Raw genomic sequence first — 25,910 nt, forward strand, 5'->3', positions numbered from 1 at the left:
CCATCGCCCACGCCCAGAACTGAAATGACAAGCCTGTGGCACCAAGATTTCAACTGATGAAAATAATGTCTAAATTAATTCAAAGTGGAATATATAAAACTTATATAAAATATTGTATAAATAACAAAATTAAACTTCATTCTAGTTACAATAGTAAATGTTAAAAAGACTAAAATATTACACATAGAGCTCATAACATTCCAGTTTTCTTCTGTTTTTAGTCTTCATCTCTAATCTTTCATCCACAGCTGACGCTGATCTGTTGAAGCTAGCGCAGGACAGAAGCTCCATCAGCGCCACCCACAGGCATGTCCACAGAGGACGGCACAGAAGAAAGGCTGGATCTCATTTCTGCGCCTGACAGTCATGAACGGACACATTTTAACACAAATGAAGGAACACCCTCTGTATATGACACTATGTGCTCTCTCCTGAGGGGCCACATCACGCTGGACATTGAAGACACCGACGTCGTCTGCCTCACCCAACTGACATGAATTAAAAAGCATAATTTACACATGGATTTAAGTTTTAGGTATTATGTCTAATAAATATGCTGCACACATTTTCAATCACACTTCCAAAAATGAATGAGGAAATGAAGCGAGTATAACAATCCTTTATTTAAACAGTGTTACACAGGGGGGGAGGAGTGGCTGTGTGGGGGGAGATACAAGACATTTAAGCTGCTAGACAGAAAAAACCCTACTGGTGATCACTGGTTAGCTAACAGAGAGCAATGAGGCAGTTGGTAGGTTTTCCAAATGAGTTTCTGTAAAGTTTCCTTTGTTTGTGTGAGTTTTATTTTATTAATAAAATAAAAAACTGTGCTGGTTTCCCGTTTCTCCAGAGTGTGAAACAAAGCCTGAGATTTAAGTGTTCAGAGGATCCTCCAATTATAACCTGCTATGACACCATGTGGATTTAACGTTCTCTGATGTGGATTCACAGGCGTAGAGGTTGGTAAAACGTTTCTTGGTGTAACCTAACGTAACATGACACATTTGGGAAAATCCGATTCCGCAGCCTCAAAGCTCATGTGATTGGCTAAGAGAGCCCAGAAGAACCTGGAAAAGCGATTAAAGCTGGGGCTAAACGTACAAAAAGGAAAACAGTGGCAGAAATTTCCATTTGTAGTGGTTTTCAAAAAAAAACAACGACACTGCAACAATTTTACAAATATGCAAAATGGAGGGGGAACAAGAAATCCCACCTTTAAACAACTAGATCACAAGAGAAAAGATGAGAAATTATGAAAAAGAAAAATCTACAAATGTGGTCACTGTGATATTACCAAAGGCTTTTTTTCTGTTTGTTTGTTGTTTGGAACATCAAAAGCTTCCAAAGCTGCCTAGTGTTGCACGGTTTACATTTCTATAAAGAAAAAAAAAAAAAGCTTTTCTGCTGCTTTGTCTCTTTACAAGAGGGTTCGAGGTTAAAGCTTCCCCCTGTGGAATGTCATTTAACTGCATAGTAGAGCTCAGACCTGCGTTTCCTGATTTTAAAAAAGCTTCAGCTCTCAGTTTGATGAGCACGCTTAACTACAAAAGTTTTAAAATGGGTCAAATTGGGCAGTGATTACTCATCAAGTTAAAAAGCTGATTAGCAGTTTTTTCTTCCTTTTTTATTTCTAAAAATGAAATAATATCCTTTTGTCTCCCATTTAAAACACGTCCAGTCAAAGAGGGAGACGTAGATTAATCCAGACCAGTCTAAGGTGGAATGTTTATTATACTAAATCAGTGGCACTTCTTCACTTACAATCAGCTAAATTTCAGGAGAACATGACTTTGCCTTTTTGCTGCTTATGCTAAAAATGCGCGTCAAAGTAATGCACGAGACCAAGCACCTAGCACATTTAATGCCCCCAATATTTACACAAAGCTACAATTTAGTTCACTTTCTTTTTTTGTTTTTTGCAGAGTAAAAGGACAGAAAATGAATAAAACATAATGAGTTTCCATTTAGGGGGTTTCAAGAGCACTTCAAACCTTCTGATACACTTCCCTTTAAGCTGCATTTTGGCTGGTGCGTTGTAACTTTTGTTTTTTTTGCCTCAGTTTGAAGTGTGGTGACAGATTCAGAGCGTTGCGGTTTTTTTGTGGTGAACAACGTGGAAATCGGCTGAATGAAATGCAACCAAAATAAAAACAAAAAGAACATGCAGAGAAACGTTTAGCTGTAGTGAAACAGTTACAAAGCAGCCCGACGCGCTGTATGAGCAGAGATAGTCCACACGCTCTCAAACCAATTGACGTGGTAGCGTCCTACCTAGACTCACTCGAGACTCCTGGAAGATTAAACTGGCGTGAAGACATGCTGAATTTAATCCCATAATCTATCATATCAAGGCAGGTATGAAAAAAAGCCGGCGATGAACTGAGCTGAACTACGGCGGCAAACGGGCTCCTTGGCAGTTAGCAGGCTGCATTAATTTGAGTCTGAGCTCCTTTCAAGTCATCCTCATTTTGGTACCTGTGCTAGTTGGAGCACAAAACTCATTCTGAATAATTTAAATAGCAGTATTAATTTTGCATTATGCATTAAGCCTTCAGAATATTAAAATACTTCACTGTGGGATGCAAGAAAACATGCATTATTATTCAAATTCTCTTTTATTCCCTGGTAACTTATCGGGCAATCTCCCAATTATCCTTCACTTTACAGCTCCGGTCTCCCAATCCAAAGTCAGTTTATGTCTCCCTCGCTCCCCCTCAGGCCCAGCGGGAATGGTTAGTGTCGTACAGTGGACGAGCCTGGGGAGTGAAAAGCTGCTCCCATTGATAACCTTCATTTTTACTGTGCAGAAGTTGTCATTTTCAGTTCAAATCCACCTTCAGTTTAGCTTAAAAAAATTTTAAAACTGTAAAATTGATGGAATTATTCCACCTACATTTTCGAACTACTGCTGAGGCTCGCCGACCCTATTTAAAATGTTCAAAACCCGTCTCTTTCTTCCAGTTTAGCAAAAAAAGTGAATTGAACTGAAATGCACTCACTCGGCTGCTAGTCACACACAAGGAATGTGGATGAATAATAACTATACAGGAAAAAAAAAAGAAATAACAGAACCAAAAGACCTGGATGACTCTCCTGCAGATGTTGAAGTTACAGCTCCGCTCTTCTCTAATGATCAGGAAGTAGAAGTGATAATGTGAGGTGCAACGTTTCTACATTCACCTGTGAATATGTGAGAGTGAGTGTGTTATACTAATTATAAAAAAAAAGAGCAGACCAAGTGTGACACCCTGTTTCCTTCATGTTCCTTATAAACTATTATATTACTCTCCATTTACATCACCATGAAGCAAGAGGGGGAGCTGTAATTAACAAGTTACCTTTCTATGCCAATGCACCGGAACCCAAGTACAGGTGCATAACCTCACTGTTATGATAAAAAGCTTTCTCTACTTGAGCATCTCAGCGTGCTGTTTTTGTAAGAAACTTTAGCTGAAGGTCATCAGTACTGGTACAAAATGATCAATGCAAGGATACAGTTTCATCCAGATTGGTTATCAGTGCATCCCTAGTTTCATCTTTGTGATAGAAGACAAACATGCTATCATCTGTTTATAAAACAGTTACAGAAAAAGCACAACTAAAAAAAAAATAAAAAGCTACAATTGTTATGCTAACAAAGTGGTTCTTTTTGTTCCCTCAGAAACAATGAGAGATTTTTTTTTTTTTTCTTTTTCTTGGTTTTGCAGTGAGGGATTTAGATCGCACCACAGACAATAAGAAAGGAAGAGAGTGGCAACTTCGGTCCATTGTCAAACCCTTCTCTCCCTGTTCTTTAAGCTCCTCTTCTTCTCCTCCTCCTCCTCCTCCTCTCCCGTCAGTCAAGGCCGATCGTCGTGGGTGATGAAGGTCGTTCGACAGAGAAAGAAAAAACAGTCATGACGGGCCCTTTCAGCTCTGGGGGAAAAAGAGAGGGGGTGGGGGGGGTGGGGAGTAATCAGCCTGGGGCCACTACGATGATGAAACGACACTGGTTTCCTAATCGAAATGTTTCTCCTTGTACTCCTTCCAAAATCTAATGCCTCTTTTTCCCTTTTTCTCTTTTCAACTGTTGCAGCATGTGTGATGGCAGCTGGTTTCTTTAGCAGCTTCTCCACATGCACCGCTAAATAAACCTTTCCCCATCAAATATAAAAAGATTAATAATAATAATAATAATAATAATAATAATGATGATAAGCTACTATTTTTATCATTACCTGAGTTCAGTCAATCCTCCTCAGCCAGCTCAGTTTCTTTATGAACCACCACTCTGGTAACAGACATGTCAGGATGTTGCTCTTTGGCCTCCTTAATGGCCTGGGCCAGTGCCTGCAGTACCGATGGGCAACCACATGGTGGAAGCACCGAGCACAGCAGGCAGTGGAGGGGGAAGGAGGGGGGGGAAATGGTGGAGTTAAATGAAAAATAAAAGAAGAAGCAAACAGAAAAAGACATATGTGCTGGATTTACAGTCAGTGTGACATTTTACTTCTTCAGATCAAGTAAAATGCATTTAGAAGAAGAATTCACTCAAATAAAACCCATCTCAGTGATATCCAAATCTGTTGTTTTTGTGTAAATCCAGCGAATTAAACCAGACAGGCAACTTAAACAAAAAGACGAGCATGCAAAGAGATGAAAGAGACATTTACCGTCCCAAACATTTCAGGGCTACATGCAGTTTGACATGAATTCCCATGAAGCTATTCACACAGGTGAAAAGATCTCTCTGGAGTTTTCCATGTTATCTACTGGAGACTGTGGCAACCTGCTAGCAACCACTCTCAACAAATGTGGCGCTGCCTAAGTACCTGTATCGCTACACCCCAATATGGACAAGGAGACTTTTGGTATTGCTTTTTAAGTATCTGAATCTGGCAAACAGTGCACAAAAAAATTGCCAACCTCAGGGCCGTGCATAATTAAGAGATGGCTCAAATTAAGGCTGGCAGAATGGATCAATTACTTTTGCTGGGGTCTTTAGGAAGCTAGTTTAAAGTATTTAAAAAAAGATCAATTTTCATACATCTGGACTGGACTAACTGAGATGTGATCTCCTCTGTGCAGTGTGTATTTTACTGTACTCTGATTGTCACTGAGGAAATGTGACAATCACAGAAAAACATAGTACGTGAAATTAGTCACTGCAGGAGGGGAAAAAAAGCAGTATGCCAACATTTTATACATGAAAAGATGTGGTGAAGAAGTCACAGCAGCAGATTCCAACAATGAGTGGAATATGGGTGGATCTGATGGCGTGTGTCAAATAAGTGATTTCAAAAATAAAATGTAGCATTAAGACTGCAAGTAACATGATTGACATGTCCCAGAAACCCATCTATTCCCTTAAATCTTCTAAATGAGAGAAAATTATTTCCTTATGAGTCAATCTGCAGAACAAGGATCTTAAATTTAAAGCTGCCAAGTTTGGACTTGGATGTGGTTTATTTATCTAAGATGACTCTTTTAGAGACTTTCACACCATCCACGTTTGGTGGGAAGAAAAGACCCCGTGAGCCAAGTTGTTGGAACACGAGGCGAAGCAGAGGGGAAAGGCTGCGTCCCTGAAAACTGACCTGGTCGTGGTCGATGTCACAGTCTCCAGTAATGACGATGCGTTTTTCAATCCTCGTCTCTGATAGACCGCCCTTTAGCGTCTGCAACAAAAGATCATCACATTTCAAATTGGGCAGTTTGCAAATGGCTGCAGTACAGCATTTAAATTAAGATAGGGGGACATAATGAAATTATGTTATGTCACAAAGACACAGGCTCAACAGAAATGAACGCGTGTGTGTTTTGGGGTGGGTGTCTGTTCGTACCTTGGTAATATGTGTGGTTGTTGTAGTACACAAAGATTCAGAGGTGATTGTCTGAGCAGTCATCAACACTCCAGGCTCACCATCACCATTACCATCCAACTGAGAGACAAAAAGAGATCATTAGCTGATGTTTAAAATAAATAAATAAATAAAAACTCGTTTCCTGTAGGAGCAGAATGAAAAGATGGCGTCATGCACTGTAGCTAGAAAGGAAGCACTTTGCTGACGTAGCAACGATCGGTCTAAATATTTCACACAAACAATATGAACCACGGATGGTGACACACATGGGGAAAAACTAAACAAGCTTCTCCGTTTTTTTCTCTCTCGTGTTTGCACCTGCGCAGCCTCGTATGTGATGGTCTTGGTTTCCGTATGTACGATGGGCACTTCTTTAGTGGCTATCTCGGTTTTCTGGGCTGCAAACGTGTCTGATATAGTCACCATTTCTGTCTTTACCACAGGCGGCTGGGGAGGGAGCAGAGAGAGGAGTGAGGAGGGGGGGGGGGGGGGGAAGAGAGTTAATATATTAAACCTGAGGCAGACATGGGGAAAAAAGAAATTTTTATCTATGCAGTTGACAAATCTGTCTTCAAAATCATCTTCTATCATCATCATTTTGAGAATATTTTTGTGCAGGAAACACCAGTACATGTAGATGTAAACAGCACATGTGAGCCACTGCAGCAAAACTCATGCACAGAAGCAAGAGCTCCAAAAGCCATGCAGACAAAACCATGAGAAACACAAGTAAGACAACGTCTGCAATGCAATGTAATAAAAAGAGCTACGGCAGAAGGACAACTATGGAGATATCTTTGGCGTTCACATGCAGCCTAACACTGTACCAACGTGCATAAAAAAATGAGCCAATATGACAAGTGGGACTCAAAGAGCTACTATAATGTAAACAAGGTACAAAGATGAGTGGTTGGCAATGATGATTTCCACAACACTGTCACTGTGACGACCACAACACGCCAATTAAACAGAAAGAGGAGCATCACTGCCAAACACGCGGAGGATACGCACATATCAAAATGCAGCATGCAAAGCAAAAAGAAAACAAAACAAAAACACACCTAACAGCACCATGCATTTCCCACTTAGGCCCCATTTACTTCACAACACTAAAAAAAAAAAAAGTAGCAACACACCACACTGCGTGGGACATGATAATGGTATGAATGGTATCTGACAACAGCAGATATGAAAGAAAGTCAAATGTATGTTTATGTAAATTAAAATAAAGACTGAAAATATTCATGTAGGTGAATCAATATGAACACCAAAACAATGGTGGTGAATTGTAACTTTAAAGCACTGCTCCTTGGTTTCGGCAGTTTTGAGCATACTAATATAAAGCTTGTATTTTCATAGGATGAAGATGAGTGTGAGGATGTACATGGGGCTTAAATATTCACACAAGCAGGAAGGAAACCGGCGCTCTCAAAAGCAGGGAAGGAAAAAAGTGGGTGTTTCTATAGTTGGCAGGAGAGGGATCAAAGCCCGGGGAAGCTCCGCAGTCGGCCCAGTGAAGACTTTACCTCAGAGCAACAAATAACCTGTGGCAGCGGCTCTGCTTCAGTGAGCGAGGGCTCTCCGTTCATTTTAGGCTCCTCCTCTTCTTCTGCACGAGCATCCATTACAGTCACACCCTCCTCAGGCAGGGTGAGGCCGTTAGGAGCTTCATCGGGCGTCACCATCGGATCATCTGTGCTCTCCTCAGTCTCACGCTCAACTTCTTTCTCTTCCTCGGCATTTGTTGTCTTCTCTGTCTCTGTGTCGTCCTCCTTCTTGGACTCCACTTCTTCTCGACGGGTTTCTTCTGCAGGCTGGATGACATCAGCTGGAAGAGAAGAAGCATCTGAAGCCAACACCTGTAGCTCTGGCGTCTTATCTTCCTCTTGCTTCTCCTGCTCTTCTTCCTCTTCCTTCTCCTCAGGTATTTGTGTGTGAGAGATGGACACAGGGAGATATGGATGGTACTCTGCTTCTTCTTCACTCTCGCTCTCAGATGAAATGCTCTCTTCCTTCCTCGGCTTTGCTTCCTCAACTACCACCGCTTCCTCTTGAACTTCCACTTCCTGTTCCCTCATTTCCTGCTCTGCAGAAGGAGCAGCGGGGGTACTGGCTGCAACCGTGACAAGTCCAGGTTTGGGAGCTCTGGAAATCTCTTGGACGACAACAGTTTCCTCGATTTCAACCTCGGTTGTCTACACACACACACACACACACACACACACACACACACACACACACACACACACAAGCACGCATGTACACCCGGTTCACAGACACAAACACAATGAAGTGCGCAAACACACATGCGCACACACACACACCACAACAACAAACGCATGGAGACAAGAAAACAAAAGAATAAAATGATCATTGAACATAAATGGGAAAAAATTAAGCTCAGTTAAAAGATAATAAAGTAACACCAACAGAAGAAGATGAAGAACTGTTGACAAAGAGACAAGAAAGGGAGGACAGATAATGAAGGGTGTAGCAGGAACAGAAAATTTAAGCTGCAAGTGGAAAATGAATGAAGGCATGAAGAAAGTAATGGATAAAAACTGTCATGAATGTAGGGTTGGAGGAATTAATAGAAGAAGGTCAGGACCACCTTTGCGGGTTCTTTGGTATCAGAGATCGTGTTATCAGCTGTTGCTGCTTCTGTTTGGGGCACACTCACCTGCGTGACAGAGAAGTTAGCATGACATTATTAATCACACACCATCAATGTTAGCAGTATTAAGATGTCTGTTATCACGGCATGTGGGAATGGGCTGCCTTTGTTATTTGTGCCCAATCCCCCTCACTTTTATTGTCTCTTATTCTGTGCCTGGTGGACTGTTTTTTCATGCAACCCCCATAAAGCATAAGGTTCCCTGAAGCAGGGAAAAGAGACGGGATAAAAGAACCAAAAAGAAAAGGTAAAACAAAAAGATGAAAGATGGATTAAAGAGAATACCACATCAATAAATAAAAAAGGTTATCTTCACATACATAAAAAGGCAAAAGAAGCGTGGTATTGAAGTCAGCAGTGTCTTTGAGACGACCACGAAAATACATCATAATGGATTCAGTCCTCACTTGAAAACCTTTTTGTGTAGTTTTAAAAGCTCCTTTTAAAAAAGCCACTAACCAAGCACATTATTTGGCTGCCATTTCAGCTTTTCTTTTTACATTACGAAAGCTGCTGCTTCAATACCTGCTGCTTTTAATATATTTATTTTTTAAGCACAGATCATAAAACGGAGCAGATTAGTACATTAGCATTAAATTCACACATATTTACAATCACTAGCAAAATAAAATAGGAAAAATAAATGTTAAAAAACAAAGCCATGCACCCATTCATAGATGAGTAGGTTTAGATTAAATGCATTATGGTCATTGTGTGCCCGTTCTTTTGGGATGAATGGAGCCGTCACAAACTAATTATCGCTACCATTCATCCGGCATCTACAGCAGGCATTATGGGCATCTTAAACCCCTTTAGTTTGTAAACGCATCTGGCAGGCATCCTTAGATACCTGAAGAATTACAATGCGTCAGTTTACTCTCAAGTTAAACAGAAAGACGATTGGTTAAAGGTACAGGTGACCCTAAAATCAAAAATACATGTATTTCTTCTAGATTGTAGTTTTATCTAGCCATATCACTGTGCAGAAGGAAGCATCTACCTTGCTTTGGTTGGCAGGTGTAGTTTGGTACAAAGAAAATGGCTCATAGAGTTCACATCCAGGTGAGTAAATGTGTCATTATTACAATTTTGGTGTGTTGAGCAGCTCAAGCCAAGTGCAGTTGATCTATTATATTCAAGAGGGCAGAAATCTTCACAGCCAAGACGAAGTAAACAGCACTACAGCCTAGAAAAAACATGTATATTTGATTGTGGTATTAACTTCCCCTTTAACCAACAATCCTGAGTAGTTTATGTTTTTGAATTAAAGTAAAGCGACTCCTAAATGCTTGGTAGTAGCAGAAGCACCTCAGTGGCAGAGAGGGCGGTAGATAGGGTTGCAAGAGGCCTTTGTGGTGCAGAAAAACTGCAGACAGCAGCGGAAGAAGAAGTAGCAGCAGAACTTGTAGTTTTAACAGCATCTAGTGGTGGTTCAGGAAAAATGCAGGCAGCCTTAGCGGTTGAATCAAGTCCAATGTCAGTGTGTCTACTGAAAAGAACTGACGCTATCTCCTCTGCAAGACTCTATAGCAACACACAATAAAAAGGACAGAGAGAAGACACACAGAAGCATGAACAAATGAGACAGACGATAAGATCTTATATAGGAGAAAAGCCAAAAGAGAAATCATCCTCAAAAGCATACAGATGTACAAAGAAATGCTTTATGATTACATAGTAGAGGTGTAACAGTTCTAGACGTCACTTCTTATGATAGCCACAGGAGTAGTTAAGCTAGTAGCTGCTTCCTGTGTGTATATTAGCCAAACTTCACAGTAAAGGACTGTTTTGGCATGTGTAACAGCAGTTTTTGCATTGCTGTTATAAGGATGTGTAAATATAGGATGGGAAACAGCTGTTGAGCAACACTCTTAGTAAAGTGTGTGAACCTGTGGATGCTAAGACCTATTCAAAGTGTATATTAGAAGATAAGATCTTAAATAGGATAACCTGAGAAAAGCCAAAAGAAGAGAAAGAAGTTACTACTCTTTCATGACGTCAGCTAATGGGGATCCAAAAGTGCAAAGTATGCACAAATCTGTGGATTTCAAGAATTGTTACACCACTATTACAGAGTAAACTAGAAACAGACAGAAATCAGAAAATTGGTTTTGAGTAGAACTGAAATGAAGTAGAAACCCATGTGCTGTCAAAACTCCAACGTAACATCAGTCCTGCTGGGAGGGAATGAACAGTTATTGATGTTTGGTCAGTTTTCTTCAAAGGAAAACCCAGAAATTATCGTTAAGTGATGGATGAGCTATAATGAACACGCTGTGGAAACACCACCACGGCACCAAGTAACAGAGTGCAGATTAAAAATCTGCTGCCATAAAGTTGGCACACTCCAAAAAACCCATTCAAATATAAGCGATAAAAAGAAAGCAGTGGGTGTAGTGATACAGACTGCGCTCCAAAACAAAAAGAAGAAAACTTTGAATTAGAAAAAAAAGGTCAAAACATTTTTTTTTACTACAGGGACTGCAATGTTGTGTTTCTACAGCAAAAGACACAACTGAAATCCTCTGCATAACGCTCCATCGCCTGCACTATTGTTGTAGACTAAACTATCTGCAGTTCATGTGTCTTGCAGTGACAAAAACATCCAGACAGACGTACCACTTGTTGCTGTTGCAAACGTATCGTAGCAGGAGAGGAGGTGAGCCGTTTCTCCCACTGGTTGGGCTGAGGAGGAGAGGGAGGTGGAGCTTCCATAAAGGAGCGTTTTAGCTGGCTAATGCTAGCTTGGTGTTTCAGAACCTCTTCTTGGGTCTTATCATGGTCCTAATGGGGAGGGGGAGGAAAGGATAGGTATAAGGGGAAGGGGAGGTAGGAGGCAGGCAGAGAGTGAATGACATGAATGTGAGTGATGAAAGATCAGAAAGGTGGGAAACATGGGATGTAAGAGATGTGAGAAGTAAAGAGGAAAAGAGGAAGTAAAAGCCAGAGTAGAAGGAGAGTTTAAAAAAAGGGAGAGCAAGATCAAGAGACAGAAAAATGATGTGAAAAGGAAGGAAGGAAAAGAAGGAGGGGGATAGTGAAGGAGAAATGGGGACGGATAAAAGGAGAAAGGGACGGGGAGGGAAAAATTGTGGTCACAGGAACATTAGTCTGTCAATATGAAGGGAAACAAGATGGACGCCGTGCTTCACTGCAGCATTGTTTAAAAAGCCTTGAAATCATATACATGACTTATCACTAGCGATGCACCCACATATCAGCCAATATCGGTGATTTTGATCATCTGACTGTATCACACTATCAGCAAATTCTGTCACATCAAATCTGCGACAGGTTGAAATATAGTGTAAAAAAAGACCTATAAGACATTTAAACAGCTAAGTTGTCTTTTGATACTCACTGAATAAACTGATTTACTGGAGTTTCACAATTTGTGCATGACGGCTGATTACTTATGAATTACAGCAAGCTGCAGTGAAACAAGGCCCACCATCTTGTAAGGACTTTTCCCTTGAAACAGACCAGGAATGGCATCTGCAGAGCATGGAGCTGGTAGTGCTAGTCTGCCTCTCCCTTACCCTTTATTCCTATCTGACTGCTTACTTATTATTAGTTTATTTGTTTAGTTTAGTATTAGTTTTCACTTTTCCATTTGACTTTAATGTCATTAGTAATAGTTGTTTTGTTACACATCAGGTATCTTTTCCACCAGGTCTGCCTCCATCTGTTCCTCATCTCATTCACACAAGCATGGAGACATTTCATGAAATTGAGATAAATTAGACAAATTTTCTTAATGTACTGAGAAGGCTGCAGGATTTAATCCAACACAGAGACACTGGCACAACATACTGAGGAGAAAAATACTTGTTCAGTCTGCTCTAACCACGTTTAACATTTCAGCTAACACTGATTAGTGTGTAGACTACTCTAGTGCAACGGATCACTATCAGCCCCATGCTTCACACACAGGTTTTGTTGTTTTAGTATGTTATCGCACCACAGATCACTTGACTTTTTGGCAGCCAATCACCAGAAAACAGGAAGAAAGCTCCTCGTGTGTGTTAGGGAGGCTGGATTAGTCAGGTTAGACACAGCTGCCTGGCAATAATCAAACTTCTGACCAATCGAGAATCCAGAATACAACAAGATAAAATTTTAAAAAACTGCAATCAACATGCACAGAGCATGCATTTAAGTCACCATCAGTCCAATTCACAGAGCAGCCACTCAGTCAGGGAAATTTTCTGCAAGAGCCCATTTCTGCTGTACTGTTGTGCAGATACAAAACTGAGGTTTCTGACACAACTTCAACTAATTCCAAGGAGCAAGGAGAAGAATAAAGGTCTAAAGAGGCTGATGTTGCTGTTGTGCACATACGCAAATCTTTTTAGTGTTTAGTTGGGGATTATATCTGTCAGGAACACCCTTAATCTCATCTCTATCCCTCAGACAACATTGGCTACAAACATAACCATCACATAATACTTGGCTAGATTAATTCAAACTGTTGAGGACTACTGAGAATCAAATAACGGCTAAATGTTGTAAACAATCTCAGTAGTGCATTTAAAGCTCATTTTCTCATTGTGTTGTCCCAGGACTCAGTGACCAGACAAAAAATTAAATATTTGGCCATTACAACAGTAACATTACATTACAACAGCTAAGTGAGTGAAATAAAACAAAAAAATTTATTATGTAATACAAATGTTAAAAATATGTATTTATTTAAAAGTCTTTCTTAATGTGGCAAAGGTTTCCAACTCAAACATCATAAGGACCAAATATTTTATTAAGACTGAGTTAACTACCAACACAAAGTGTTGTTTCTAATGCAATATAATTTTTAACACTCCGACTAATATTACAGAAATTTAAAAGACCAAATCTGAAACTAACAACGAGAAAATGAAAGGACAAAAACTGCACAAAACTACAACTATTGTATGAAATGTGTGATCAGTCTTGCGGTTTCTTGTAGCTTGTTTTAGCATCCACTGCTGACAGATAAAGAAAGCGAGCTCTTTTTTTGTAAAACAGAGACCCCACAAACTCAAGAGCTGTGGAAACTACATTATCGAGCTGAAAGATCCCAAATATCTGAGTTGAATTGGGACAAATTAGGTGATGACTTGTGAGTTTTTCACATGTAGAAATGTTGATTGGGTTCTTGTTTAGGTGACATTTGTGTTTTATCACAAAAACAGTGAAATTTCCAAGTTGAGCTGTTCAAAGGAGCTGCCATGTGAATGAGGACAACTAGCACTGAAATGTTTTCAACTTTCCAAGATCATAACTGTTGATGTTGGACCTGAGTACAGAGTTGATTAACAAACATACACACACACAAACACATGCGGGCATGCACGCAGAGCCTGAGAGTGCGAGAGGGCAGCAGTCTTGTACAGTATAGTTGTAGATCTGATGGCGTCAGAATACACAGAAACATGTAGGTCTCATTATCAGCCATCGGACAATACCAGTACCAACCTCCAACATTAAATTACTGTGCCTCACATAAATATTGTCCCCATGCACTCTCAACGAACTCTGGAAGGCAGACATACAGCACACAATGAAAAAAATAATAATTAATTCAAAAGAAATTAATAAATGTATGGTGAAAATTCAGTGCACAAATAAAATAAAACAAAACTAACAGAATGAAAACAACCAAAAAAATTACATATAACCCAAAAAAAAAAGTGAGATGTTGACACCAAAAATGTCCCAAATGTCTCGGGTGAACGTTGGATGATGGGTACAAGCACAAATGTTTTCATTTTGGTATTCCACATGAATGTCACAGTTGTTGATACTCGTACCCATGGTAAACATGCAAAATCCAAAGCAGTCAAAACACCAACAAATGTTCACACAAACCATCAAAACCACACTGCGCTTTCAGGAAAACTCAAAAAGAACAAAAAGAACCTCAGGTGCAAACCAGAAACCAGACTGAAACTGTAAGCCACAGCAGAGCATCTGAAAGTGAAAACAGTTGGGTGAAAGTGCCCAGATCTATTTTTAAGAGTCAAACCCAATCTGGAATTCAAATGTAGAGCATGAGGTATAAATTTAAATTACTGCAACATGAGTCAATAACTTTTTTTTAAGGTTATAAAATTCCAGATTTGGTTCTTGTTTAAAAAAGAAACCCCAAACTACCTCCATAGATTCAAGTCAGGGCAACTTCACCCTGGGAAAAGAATAAACCCAACCAGTAAACCAACCCACACGGGCCACAGGCCAATGCACAACCAAATAAGCAATAAGATGAATGAACCTGAGGGGGGCCAAGTTCACTGGATCCAGGTGAGTGCTGGTGAGGTAAAGTCGAGGAGACAATAAGGACAGGTTTGCTCCATTGCAACATAAAACCAATGTTGTAAACACTTCACACTAGTTCTTAGCTGCATAATGTCAATTTATTCTGATCTCTTTAATATTTGCAAAGCATGCTGGGTAAAGACAGGCCTTACAGACCTGGGAGGGCATGGCCTCTGCATCGCCAGGGCTTACGTCCACCACCGTAACCTTCAGTGTCGTAGTCATGGTGATGGTAGTCAGGACAAAATGAAGGAGGCAAGGGCACGAAGAAAGAAAAGAGTGAAATGGATGATGGGAAAAGCTATTTTCTTCCACAGCAACCTTTAGTGTTAGGGAGTACTGCTGGTCATGTGACCTTAGCACCAAACCCATTGGAACAATAACAGGAAAGGATGCTGAGGTGGTCAAGATCTGGAGACAGAAGGTGCTACTAACTGCTTACAGTGTGTGTATACTTCTATCATATGACTGAAAGGCAGCCTTATATTTACAGCTTTACGTTTATACTTAGCTGCATAATGAGTTCAAAGTCCAAAATAGTGAAACTGTTAAAGGTTTACAGGATGGGTACTACAGAAACACTAGAAGAGTTTTGTCTAAAATGACTTGATCAGTGCAGAGAGGTAGAGGACAGAGTGCTGAATGTCAGGGATCAGGGCAGGTGTAACACTGTTTAGTCTTAATGTTTATTACGTATTATACACAAACGCAATAAGCTGCAGGTGCTATAGGCATCTGGAGGCAACTGTATGTACAATTCTAACATGTGCTCAACTATTAGTTACTCAGCATCACCCTTTCTATGCAAAACTACGCAACTGAAAATAACTTATAATAATCGAAACTGCCTTAAAAGTGCACTTATGTAATTTATATAATTACGTCACCACATCTGATTAGAGGGACATTAAGCAGTTTTATATTACACAGAGCAACCACAACAGAGCTCTATAATTAATAACCTCTAATTGCAACTACTCTGACAATGATCTGAACATCACTAATCATTACCATTGCCTTTTTTTTAGTCTCTCTGCTCTCCTCTCAATTTCTGTACATTATTTTAAACTCTTAATAAAGTGACCTTTTCTCTATATTGGCAATGTACATATTTGTCTCTGTGCTATACATTTTTAATGTCTTCTCACTGTTCTAACTCTTAATTTAATCTTATTCTACTCTGTTTCTTCAAACAATACACTGGGGTTTGCACGGTAAGGAATTAAGAGGTAGAAAAAAATATATATCAGCTAGAGGAAGTGCTGGTGGGGGAAATGAACAAAAGGAGATGACAGACATCATATGCATTCAAAAAGAGGTCAAACACAAAGTGAGGGAGTGGAATATGGGCCAGGAGGTGTATACATGTTGCTTTTATGCAGCTGGATCACACATCTCTTGCATCCAGGTGGCCTCTGTATTAGTGCGGTGCCTGATGCGAGGAGGCGTGTGTGTTGGTGTGAGAGGAGAAGCCTGCCTGTTGAAAACAGAGCTCAACTGATTCTCAGACTGATCATCGGGCCCGTCATCGAGAAACACTGGCAAAGCGGTTTTTCTTTGACTGGAGACAACTTTCTCCAAGTAGCACAGGGTCAGACCGAGGGGTGTGGCTAAAATCAGGGCTAAGACTACAGACTGGCTCGCTGTCAGCATCACTGCCAGGAGGAAGACGACTAACAGGCAAGGCAGAAACAGAGGGGAGGGATTCAGGAGGTAGCGATGTACAGATGCAATGAGGTTAGAGCAAGAGAAGGCAGGGAGAGAGCCGCAAGATGGAAAAGAAAAGGGGCGAGCAGGGAGAGAGGAGAGGGAAGCAATGGTTGAGAGTATTGATGGATGGAGAGAAGATATGTTGGGTAAACTCAATTGAGCTGGACGAGAACATAAAGCAGCAACTGTATTACTGATCTTTGGAGGAAGATGCTGGATAAGAAATGCTACCAAATGAGTCCATCTAAATGTCAAAATGTTAAGGATTTGATCTAATTTGGACATAATCATATTGGAGACTCTATAATTCCAGGCAGTGATGGTGCAAATATTTAATTTTGGAACCCACTTAGACATCATCATGAACAAAGCAGGAGAAAAAAGGTGCAGTTTCTTCATTAATCTTGAAAATGCACCTGTGGCCAGACACATGTTTCCATTTCCTGAAACGGAGAGGAAGCCAAACACAAAAGAAACGTATTTAACCACACCCTTCAGAGAGAACCAGCTTCGCCAGTTTAGCAGTCCAGCTGTTGCTCTGGTTTGAGCCTGGCAGCTCTCCACAGATTTCAAAATCTCTGAGGAGCATGTTTGGGAGGATGATGGGTTTTGTGCGAGCTGCTCAAGATCTGCTAACTGCTGATCAGTGAAGAGGGACAGGGTGTTTGAGGGGAGGGTCCACAGCGTGTGTGCCGAGTCCACGTCGTCGATACGATCTTCATCTTCGGAGATATCTGAAAGGACGTGGTCAAGCTCGGAGATGGAGTCGAGGGAGGGTGGGATGGATGAGAGTGAGGATGATGAGGAGAAGGAGAGGGGGAACATGAAGATTGACTGATGGAGAGGGAAGAATTAAAGGAAGACACAAGAGGAGAGGAAGAAAAAGCAGGAAATGAGGGAGGGCACAATATGACAAGAGAGCCAGAGAGTGGATAGATGGGTGAGATCAAACAACGGCGAATACACACACCCGCAAAGTGAAGGAGCAAGCCATGAAGAAATGAAAATTAAATGACAAATCAAAATAATCGAGTGCAAAAATTAAAATTATTCAGATTTCATAAAATGGCAGCAACAAGTGGCAACATGCAAGAGAGGTGTGAGAACGACAAAATAAAGAAATAAAATTTTTAAAAAGGGAGTGTGTGAAAGAAAAAAAGAGAGAGGGAAAGAGACAAAACATTAGTCAGTGAACAACACGCCACAATCGCTTACAAGTGAACATAGCAGGGTAGAGCATAGGTGCAGAAAACAGTAGGCACAGGTGCTGGCAGAAAAAGTATCAACAGGGTGTGTCACCACTGAAAGGGCCAAGACAGGTGCCAAGTCCAGAGTGCTGGGATGTGAGCGAGGGTAAGGAGGAGACGGGAGGGAGTGAGGAAAGGGAGCTGGAACAGGAGGCATGCACAGCAGCACACAGCAGTAATCTGTGTATACTCATATATTGTTCAGAGACGGGCTCAAGTTAGTAGTGAGCACTATGAATAAGAGGGACACAGCTCCTCAGTAGAGGACAGCAGTTAGGCCAATAGAGCAAAATGCTGGACTACTTGAAAAGCTGCTCTGTTAAGACTTGTTGTAGTTGATAAGAAAACCATTAAAAATATAAGACTGAAGACGTGAGGCTTTCTTCGTTTTGTTGGTTTATGTACCTCTACCACTCCTGTATACATTCACATTTTGTGGAGGCAAATTAATAGCTGTCCTCTGGCCTTAGATAAGGTTGATATCGCAGTGTCTCAGTAGTCACTTATTCCTGATCACTAAATGGACAAAGAAAAATCTATTTGAATTTGTAGCTGTAGATTCCAGTGAAAACCGTTGAAAAAGGCCCAACTCTCGACTTTAATTGATCGAACCCACTTGCATATGAAATGAGTAGCGGGGGACATGTAGAGTAGAAATAACAGACTTTGTTCACCTGCCACGGTTAAGAAGTCATCGTCATCAGACACACATACAGAGTGGAGGAGACTCGCCACAAATTATCAACAGTGATGCGTAAATGGTTATGTTTACACGTGATTAACTTCTAGTGTCACAGTTTTGCAAACCCGGAAAAGAAAATACACATATTCATCGTTTCACAGAAACATAAAGCAAGCAAACACTCCTATCTTACAACAGTAACAAGAAACAGCAGAAACTGTCTCTGGATTTATAGCTCTCAGTACATACTGCATTTCTATTTGATATAACAGACCGTTTCCATGGGACAACATAGACTCACTGGTATAAATTAAAAAAACAACCAAAAAAAAAAATAGAACTGAGCTACACACATTCTATTTTTATCTCGTATTTCTGTTCTTGTACCTGCAAATGCTACATCTGATTTATGAACACACCTTTGAGTCAGAGTGGAGCTCCAGGTGAGGCTCGCGTCCGTTCTCAGCTGATTCTCTGCCAGCCTCAGTTATGCTGATCATTGGTGCTACGCGATCAGAAACAAAAGAAACGGCAATCACAGTTATTTACTTATTGAAAACTTGCATAACTATAACAAGTAAATAATTGCTAAAAAATAATAATAAAAGCTTTATTAAAAAGCTTTCTTTTATTAAAAAACAAAAAAAACAAAATCAAAAACGTGTAGTAGAGTAAATGCACCAAAATAAACTCAAGTATAAAACATCAAGTTGCAGTAGAATAATGTATCCAGCAGGGGGCGATATCAGCTAACAGTATAACCACATGTTAAACAGGGGTGCACAGTTGCATGAATTGGAATCTGGGATCTGGGAATCTTGAACCCCTCCATAACAAAGCAGAACAAAACAAATGTGTAGGCAAAGAAGGCAAAGCCAAAACCACATCACAGTTCTATAGACATAGAGAACACGCTGGTTTTATTACAGTTCTACATGAGATGATCTACTACAGTTATTTATAAATCTGATGTTAATGACAACTTTTGTGCTGACAAAATGTGAACAATTGGCGTTTTTCTCTTCACTCTGCTGTTCTGTTGTAAGTTTTCATACTTTTGATCCACAGAACATTTATTCTTTTCAGCTCTTTCTTTCTCCCTCTCCGTCTCTCACTGTGTGACAGGAAACATATGCTCCAGCTATTTCCTGTATCTGGTCAGGCATTGAGCATTTACCATCAGTACAAACACAGACATGCACACGACCCTGCGCAATGCCTAAATCCATGACCCTACTTCCATCTGCCCCTCATTCCTTCCATCTGTCCATTCATTCGACGTAGTTCAGAATGAAGCTGAAATATCAAATATGCCTCACTTTCAGTTGCATTCATATGTGTTACCTCCATCCAAACTGCGGCTGATGCGTTTTGAAGACGTGCGTTCAAAGCTGGGCGCCGGTCGGTCTATGAGGGAACTGGCCATGCGGGTTTGGGCCTGAGTTCGCCCGCTGTAACGAAACTTTGAGCCCAGAGTCAAAAAGCGGGCCTTGGTAGGAGGCTCTGGTGCATTTAACCTAGTGACAAAAAGAGAGATGGAGAGAGATGAGGTGGTACTGGAGAGAAACATGACTTTTAAAGCTTATTCAGATTAATTTATTTTGCAATGAAACACTGATCATCACATTTATAAGTCTATGGGTAAGGAAAGCAAAATGCTTCCAGGCAACTCCTCCTTGAACAGGATATGAAAGAAATACTCAGGCATCTCTACAAACACAACATACAAATGTGCACACACGCAACGCAAACACGGGCATCAGGCTTATCTATATGGGTGTTTCTGCTGTGTCTAAGGCAACAAATACGCACTTTGAGATACGCTTTCTTCACAGACTTCCTGGGAAGATGCACAGCTTTTTTTCAAGAAAAATAACACAAGTGACTCCACAGGCAGTATGGATGCATCAGTCTACCTGAAGAAACTGTGATTCTCCACACAGACTTTCCACAGCCTTTTGGCAGCTCGGTGATTCTCGAGTTTGAATCCCACTGTACTCTCAAACTGCTCCGTCTATCAAGCACAATATCAGTGAGAAAAAGATGTTTTCTTAACAGTAAAAAGGGCACATTGATAAAATAAATAGCTTAGGTAAACCTAATTCGTGTGTGCATACATACCTCTCCTGGTCTGATTTTAATGTAGAAGTTGTTCCTCTTGTATGAAATCTTGAGTATTTTGGGCCAAGCAAAGCGATTTATCCGAAGCCTGTCTTTATAGACTAAGAGTCCGTTGGCACACACACCAAGCATGATGTCCACACCCTCTGAATCCTGTGAGGATACAAATGTGCATAACATATATTAATTTGATTAATTATTTGTTGTAAACACCATCTATTTATCCAAGCCAGATCATACTGTGCATGGATTGATTTTTAAAGTAGACTGTTTAAGGTCACCATTACCACATACACAAACAGTGACACTCATTACAACTGTAACGCATTTGGCTGGCAGACTAACACACTGACAAAGCTTTTAAGGCTCCCAGACCATCTGCTAATGGTATTGATTACAGTAGTGAAGTAACACAGGAAAAATCTGTTGTACTAATGGAGAATGCAATATGCGGATAATGGACAGTTTTATCAGGACACATGCACACAAACATCACATGGCCTTGCCATGCTATTAGCTGCTCATCGATCTCTGACCTTGCGCTGCAGCTACATTCAAATATTTTGGCTGGTTACACTGACAGAGGGAATGTTAAAGAAAACTAGTAAAAGTTGCATTTCCTGCGAAAATGCAGTGTGAATGCCTTGTAGTGGAATCTGCTGAAAACAGCAGAAGTAAAACTATGTGCTGAAAGGAGGTGAAGAAACTGAAAATCATGCTGAGAACAGTTGAAGCAGAATTTTTTGCTGAAAAGAGGTGAAAAGCCATAAATTCTGCTGAAAAGGGGTGAAGAAGCTAAAATTTGTGCTGAAAAGAGGTGAAAAGGTTGAACTGTCTGCTGAAAGGAAATGTTGCCGTGAGCTGGGTGAACCCGGGCCTCCTGGTCTCAAGGCTGTTACTCATCTCACTGAGCCAAACTGGTTGTCAGGTAACTGAAAAGAGGTGAAAAAGCCGAAAATTGTGCTGAAAAGAGGTGAACTTGTTAAACTTTCTGCAAAAAGGAGATGAAAAAACTGAAAATTCCGCTGAAAACAGGCCAAGAAGCTGAAAATTCTGCTGAAAAGAATAATTTGTAATGAAAAAAAAATGTTGAACAAGGTGGAATCGAATCAAATGCATCTCTCTTTAGTGTCCATCTTTTCCTTTTCGCAGCTAAAATAATGAATTCCCTAAAATACTATTACTCAGTGTGTGTTACATTTGTGCTTTTAAAATGTTTTGACATCCAGTATTTGAAACAGTTCCTTTGTGGGCCCTGGGGATTCTGAGACTTGTGCAACAAATTAATGGCACAGGACAGAAATAGATCAACTCCCTGAATTCCCACATCTTTGGTATGCCATAAAAAAAAAAAATAAAAAAGGAAAAAAGATTTTCCGCATTTTAAAGGCTCTCTCTGCTTTTCTATCTTTGCCTTGGTTCTCTGTGTTGCAAAAAGTGGAGCATGCCCCTTTCAAGTATTTGTCCCCATCTCACTCTGGCCTTATTTCTGTTCTCCATTTATTTCCCCTTCTCAATCTCTCATCCTTCCTTTCTATCTATAAGACTCTCATTTTTCTGCCTATACTGCATAAAGACACACAAACATACTGAGACAAACATGAAAACATGCACGTAGTACACTGATGACCTGCTATCCCAGTGAGAAACACTGGCTGTTCCCATGGTAATGGCCTCCCCGAGTGTTTGCACAGCTGACACACACACACACACACACACACACACACACACACACACACACACACACACACACACACACACACACACACACACACGCCCACCAGCACCCTCTCCCTACATCAAAGAATCTGCTCAGCCACAGATGTTGACAACAATGGAGAGGACAGGGTTCATTCATTTATTCATACCTTAGCGTGGTGCAGGTCCACGCCATACATGGACAGTTTCTTGGCATTTTCAAGAAACTGGGTGTCAGCCTGTGCTGGTGTCATTCCCCTGAAAAGCAAAGAAAAGGCTCAGTTAATTCAAAATGCTCATATTTCTATATAGTGATCATTTTCTGCTTAAATGGTATTATAGCAAGTATTTTTTTTTATTCTAATTTTAACTTAAATGTACCGTCGTACCGTTTAAATGTACCGTTAAGGCTCAAATCGAACGTACAAACGTAGAAGTCTTTGTTCATGAAAATAGTCTCTTAATGCCTTCCAATAGCTACACTACAAAGTTCTTTATTGCGTATGTGAAATGTTTGAATATGAAAATCGGTTCTTATCCTTACCAGCCCTCCACTGTAGCAGTTCAGACACACTGAGCATAAATTTTACTCTAACATTGTAAAACAGGAAAAAAAACCCACTACTTCAAACCACAAGATAATTGAATTTAAGCTGGAAATCTTTTCTGGAAAAAGATGAAGTAACACAGTCAATCGTCTACAGGCTGCCTAAAAGTCAGCGTGTTGTGTTGGAATGGTAAAGTGCTTTGCACATCTCTTTCTACTCTATTAAAAATGTTGTGATGTAATGAGGACAGATAACATGAGCCTACAATCTGACTATGTTATCAAACTTCTACTGCTGCTACTTACTCTTGTTAGGTTTAGATAACCCCTGTTTCTAATCAGCTGGTATAAGGTCTTATTTCGATTACCCTCAAGTGGATTATTATCACTTTTACATGACAGACACTGTAAAACTGCTCTACGCTACGCAACGGAAGCTCCCTTGTACAAATCGGTGTGATGTCCAGTTGTGCAAATATAAACAGGAATTTTTTTTCTTTTTAAAGCACAGCTGGAGACACATAAAACTCATATACAATACACTCAAAAGAACTTCCTAACTGACCTGTGGGACTTGTAGAGCTCAAGAATCTTCTCCTCCATTTCTTTGTTCTGATTTGGTGCGAAGGTCAACTGACTAATGAAGTCCAGAGGGCGAGGCTGGTCAGGTTCATAGTCGCCAATTTCTGCCTGTTAAAAAAAAAAAAAAAAGAGAAGAAGAACAAAAAAAGAAAAAGAACTTATGTACGAATTGGCTTTTTCCAAAAAAGACAGTTACGTATCCACCGGCTGCACATCACACACATGTGCATGTAAACGCAGATAAATAAATACACAGCATCCAAGTACATAATTACACATGCTGTACCTGCAACGTGTATGAGCCCAGCAGAGCGTGAGTTACAAATGAGCAAGGCAGCCGTCCAGAAGCCACATCTTCACGGAGCTGCAGACACAAAAGGTACCTACAAAAGAAGAAAGGAGGCAAACAAGGACGGATTACAAGTTGAAACCAAGTCAAGTATAAACAAGAACAAAACTTGTTCAAAGCTTTTTCTTTGGTTTCCTTTGAAGGGGAAGCACTTCTATTGTTCACAATAAATATTAAAGACATCCGTGCTTCTTTTAAGCCTGAGAATAAGATCCTCTGGTATGGATTAAATTTCTTTGATGTTTGCACAACTGCTGTTATACTTATCTATCATAATGTTTATATTTGCAGTTACTGACTTGTCTAGCAGCCGTGTGGATTTAGACAGTGTAAGCTGTCCCCTCGATTAACCCTCTGGTCATGAATCCATTATCTAATGAAACGTCACTTCAAACAACCCAAAGACCCAAAGGTGTTATTCTGCCTATTGAAAATGTCTTTCAAAGTCACTTTAAGCAGGATGGACACTTGCTGACAGGGAGGCTTAAAGCTCAGTCATTGAGTTACACAGCTCCCTGTTAACTAGGTCAATATAATGTCCCAGGACAATACTGCATTTTTCCATTCTAATATGGCTAATTAGATAATTAATGAATAGAAAATAGGTATTGGATACAGTCTGTGGAAAATCCTGTGGAATACAACTAGTGGACTGCACTGATTAGCAATCTGACTGTTAAAACTTAACAGGAGCTCCTTATAAATTTGCAGACTTACAGAGCCGAAGAACATTTAGGACTTTTTTGCAGCAGGTCAACAGCAGTGTGAGTGTGTCCTTGTTTAGCCTTTAAGTGCAACCATCAGAGAAGCGGTCCGCTCCATTAGACACAAACCTCAGTCTAAATGCTGTGTGCTTGAAGCACGCCTCTGTGCGTGTGTGCCTATGTATAAATGCAAAAAGAAATAACGTGCACAAAGCCAACTTTTTTTGGCCTTGATAGTAAGGCCTAAATTTTTTGTATTTTGGTTCAATTTTCTACTTTGCTCTTAATTTGATATGTGGCCAGATAAGTGCTTTGATACCAGAGCTGCCTTTTCCCCCCATTTGTGATGTGTCATTTTAGTTATGTGTGATAGTGTGCTGGATTGTGGTGTTGGTGCTAGTTGCTATCCTGTGCTTTCTATTTCACTTTGCATGTTCATGCCCCTCAAGAAGCATCCCAACATGAGTTAATCAAACTAAAACTAAGGACAGACATAAGTCATCCCCTAAATGTCTGAAGGTCAACCCAAAATATTAGTATTTTTGGCACCCACTCTGAGCCCAGAAACATTAATAATTATGCTACTTTTTTTTTTATTTATGTTCAATACAAATAAAAAGTAATAAATTTAAAGGAAACACTGGGTGTTAGACCCTGATGTGTGTGTGTGTGAGTGTGTGTATACCTTGTAATGTCTTCAGTGAGGAGGGATGGGTCAGGAGGGTAGAACTTGACGTTGAATGCAAACTGCCAGTTGTTACCTGTAGAAAGACAGGCAGAGAGATCATTATGTAGTAAAGCTAGAAAATGAGAATTTTTTATATAACCTATTTTCTTAGCTTCACCAAATATCAAACTGAAATGCTGATTCACTGATCATAAACAAAGACCTAATCACGACCACTAACACATCCATCACCTTGTCATACTGTGGTTTTCTGTTGAAGCACACAAATTTCATTTCAGTTCTAATTTGTCTCCAGTCATCTCTTTTTATTTTTACAGATTAGAAAAGATCGCGCCATCTGGAAAAGTCGCACATCAGTGTAAAAACATTTCCTCCTCAAAGGTCCATCGACGTAAGAGAAATTTTTTTGGCAGCACTGAGCGCTTTAAAGGTGTTCTCTGACAATTTCATCCTCCAGCAGTCAACTTGTGCTCAGTTTTTCTTATGCAAACCATTTCTTTAAAATTATTATAAAAAGGGAAAACTAATTTTTCCTTTGCTTAAATTCCAGTGACGCTTATGTGGGAGTAACAAGAGAACCACAACATTGATTTTAACTTTCTTATCTACCTGAGGCCACCTGCTTATCATCTACACTCACTAGCCAATTTATTAGTGTAAGCTAATGCAATTCTCATTGCATTAACTGAACTGGCTCCAAACGTACTAAGATGGCAAACAATATCACCAGACTGAGGCATCCAAAACTGTATATTTGATTTTGGACAAAAT

The 25,910-nt window shown here is 40.2% G+C and overlaps 1 protein-coding gene across 11 annotated transcripts in view; it reads right to left on the minus strand.

The window, feature by feature from the left end:
- Window positions 1–3,437: 3,437 nt before the first annotated feature.
- The window catches only part of epb41l2 (erythrocyte membrane protein band 4.1 like 2), a 49,263-nt gene continuing 26,790 nt past the window's right edge, over window positions 3,438–25,910 (minus strand). The window contains exons 7-26 of one of the 11 annotated variants that reach the window (XM_040017413.1): window positions 25,137–25,212; window positions 23,685–23,781; window positions 23,382–23,506; window positions 22,440–22,527; window positions 20,572–20,724; window positions 20,367–20,464; window positions 19,795–19,967; window positions 18,870–18,955; window positions 14,968–15,018; window positions 14,768–14,803; window positions 13,972–14,031; window positions 11,137–11,301; window positions 9,826–10,041; window positions 8,455–8,523; window positions 7,370–8,038; window positions 6,162–6,290; window positions 5,823–5,921; window positions 5,577–5,657; window positions 4,218–4,329; window positions 3,438–3,915 (exon numbers count right to left, since the gene is read on the minus strand). In XM_040017413.1, coding sequence (XP_039873347.1) covers window positions 4,228–4,329; window positions 5,577–5,657; window positions 5,823–5,921; window positions 6,162–6,290; window positions 7,370–8,038; window positions 8,455–8,523; window positions 9,826–10,041; window positions 11,137–11,301; window positions 13,972–14,031; window positions 14,768–14,803; window positions 14,968–15,018; window positions 18,870–18,955; window positions 19,795–19,967; window positions 20,367–20,464; window positions 20,572–20,724; window positions 22,440–22,527; window positions 23,382–23,506; window positions 23,685–23,781; window positions 25,137–25,212 — 2,573 coding nt within the window. In that variant the 3' untranslated portion in view covers window positions 3,438–3,915; window positions 4,218–4,227. Of the gene's footprint in view, window positions 3,916–4,217; window positions 4,330–5,576; window positions 5,658–5,822; window positions 5,922–6,161; window positions 6,291–7,369; window positions 8,039–8,454; window positions 8,524–9,825; window positions 10,042–11,136; window positions 11,302–13,971; window positions 14,032–14,767; window positions 14,804–14,967; window positions 15,019–15,837; window positions 17,356–18,869; window positions 18,956–19,794; window positions 19,968–20,366; window positions 20,465–20,571; window positions 20,725–22,439; window positions 22,528–23,381; window positions 23,507–23,684; window positions 23,782–25,136; window positions 25,213–25,910 lie in introns of those variants that run through there. The other 10 variants (XM_040017414.1, XM_040017418.1, XM_040017415.1 and 7 more) reach the window with 10 other exon arrangements.

The sequence above is a fragment of the Simochromis diagramma genome, unplaced genomic scaffold, assembly GCF_900408965.1.
Source record: "Simochromis diagramma unplaced genomic scaffold, fSimDia1.1 OVJJ01000802.1, whole genome shotgun sequence".
Lineage (NCBI taxonomy): Eukaryota > Metazoa > Chordata > Actinopteri > Cichliformes > Cichlidae > Simochromis > Simochromis diagramma.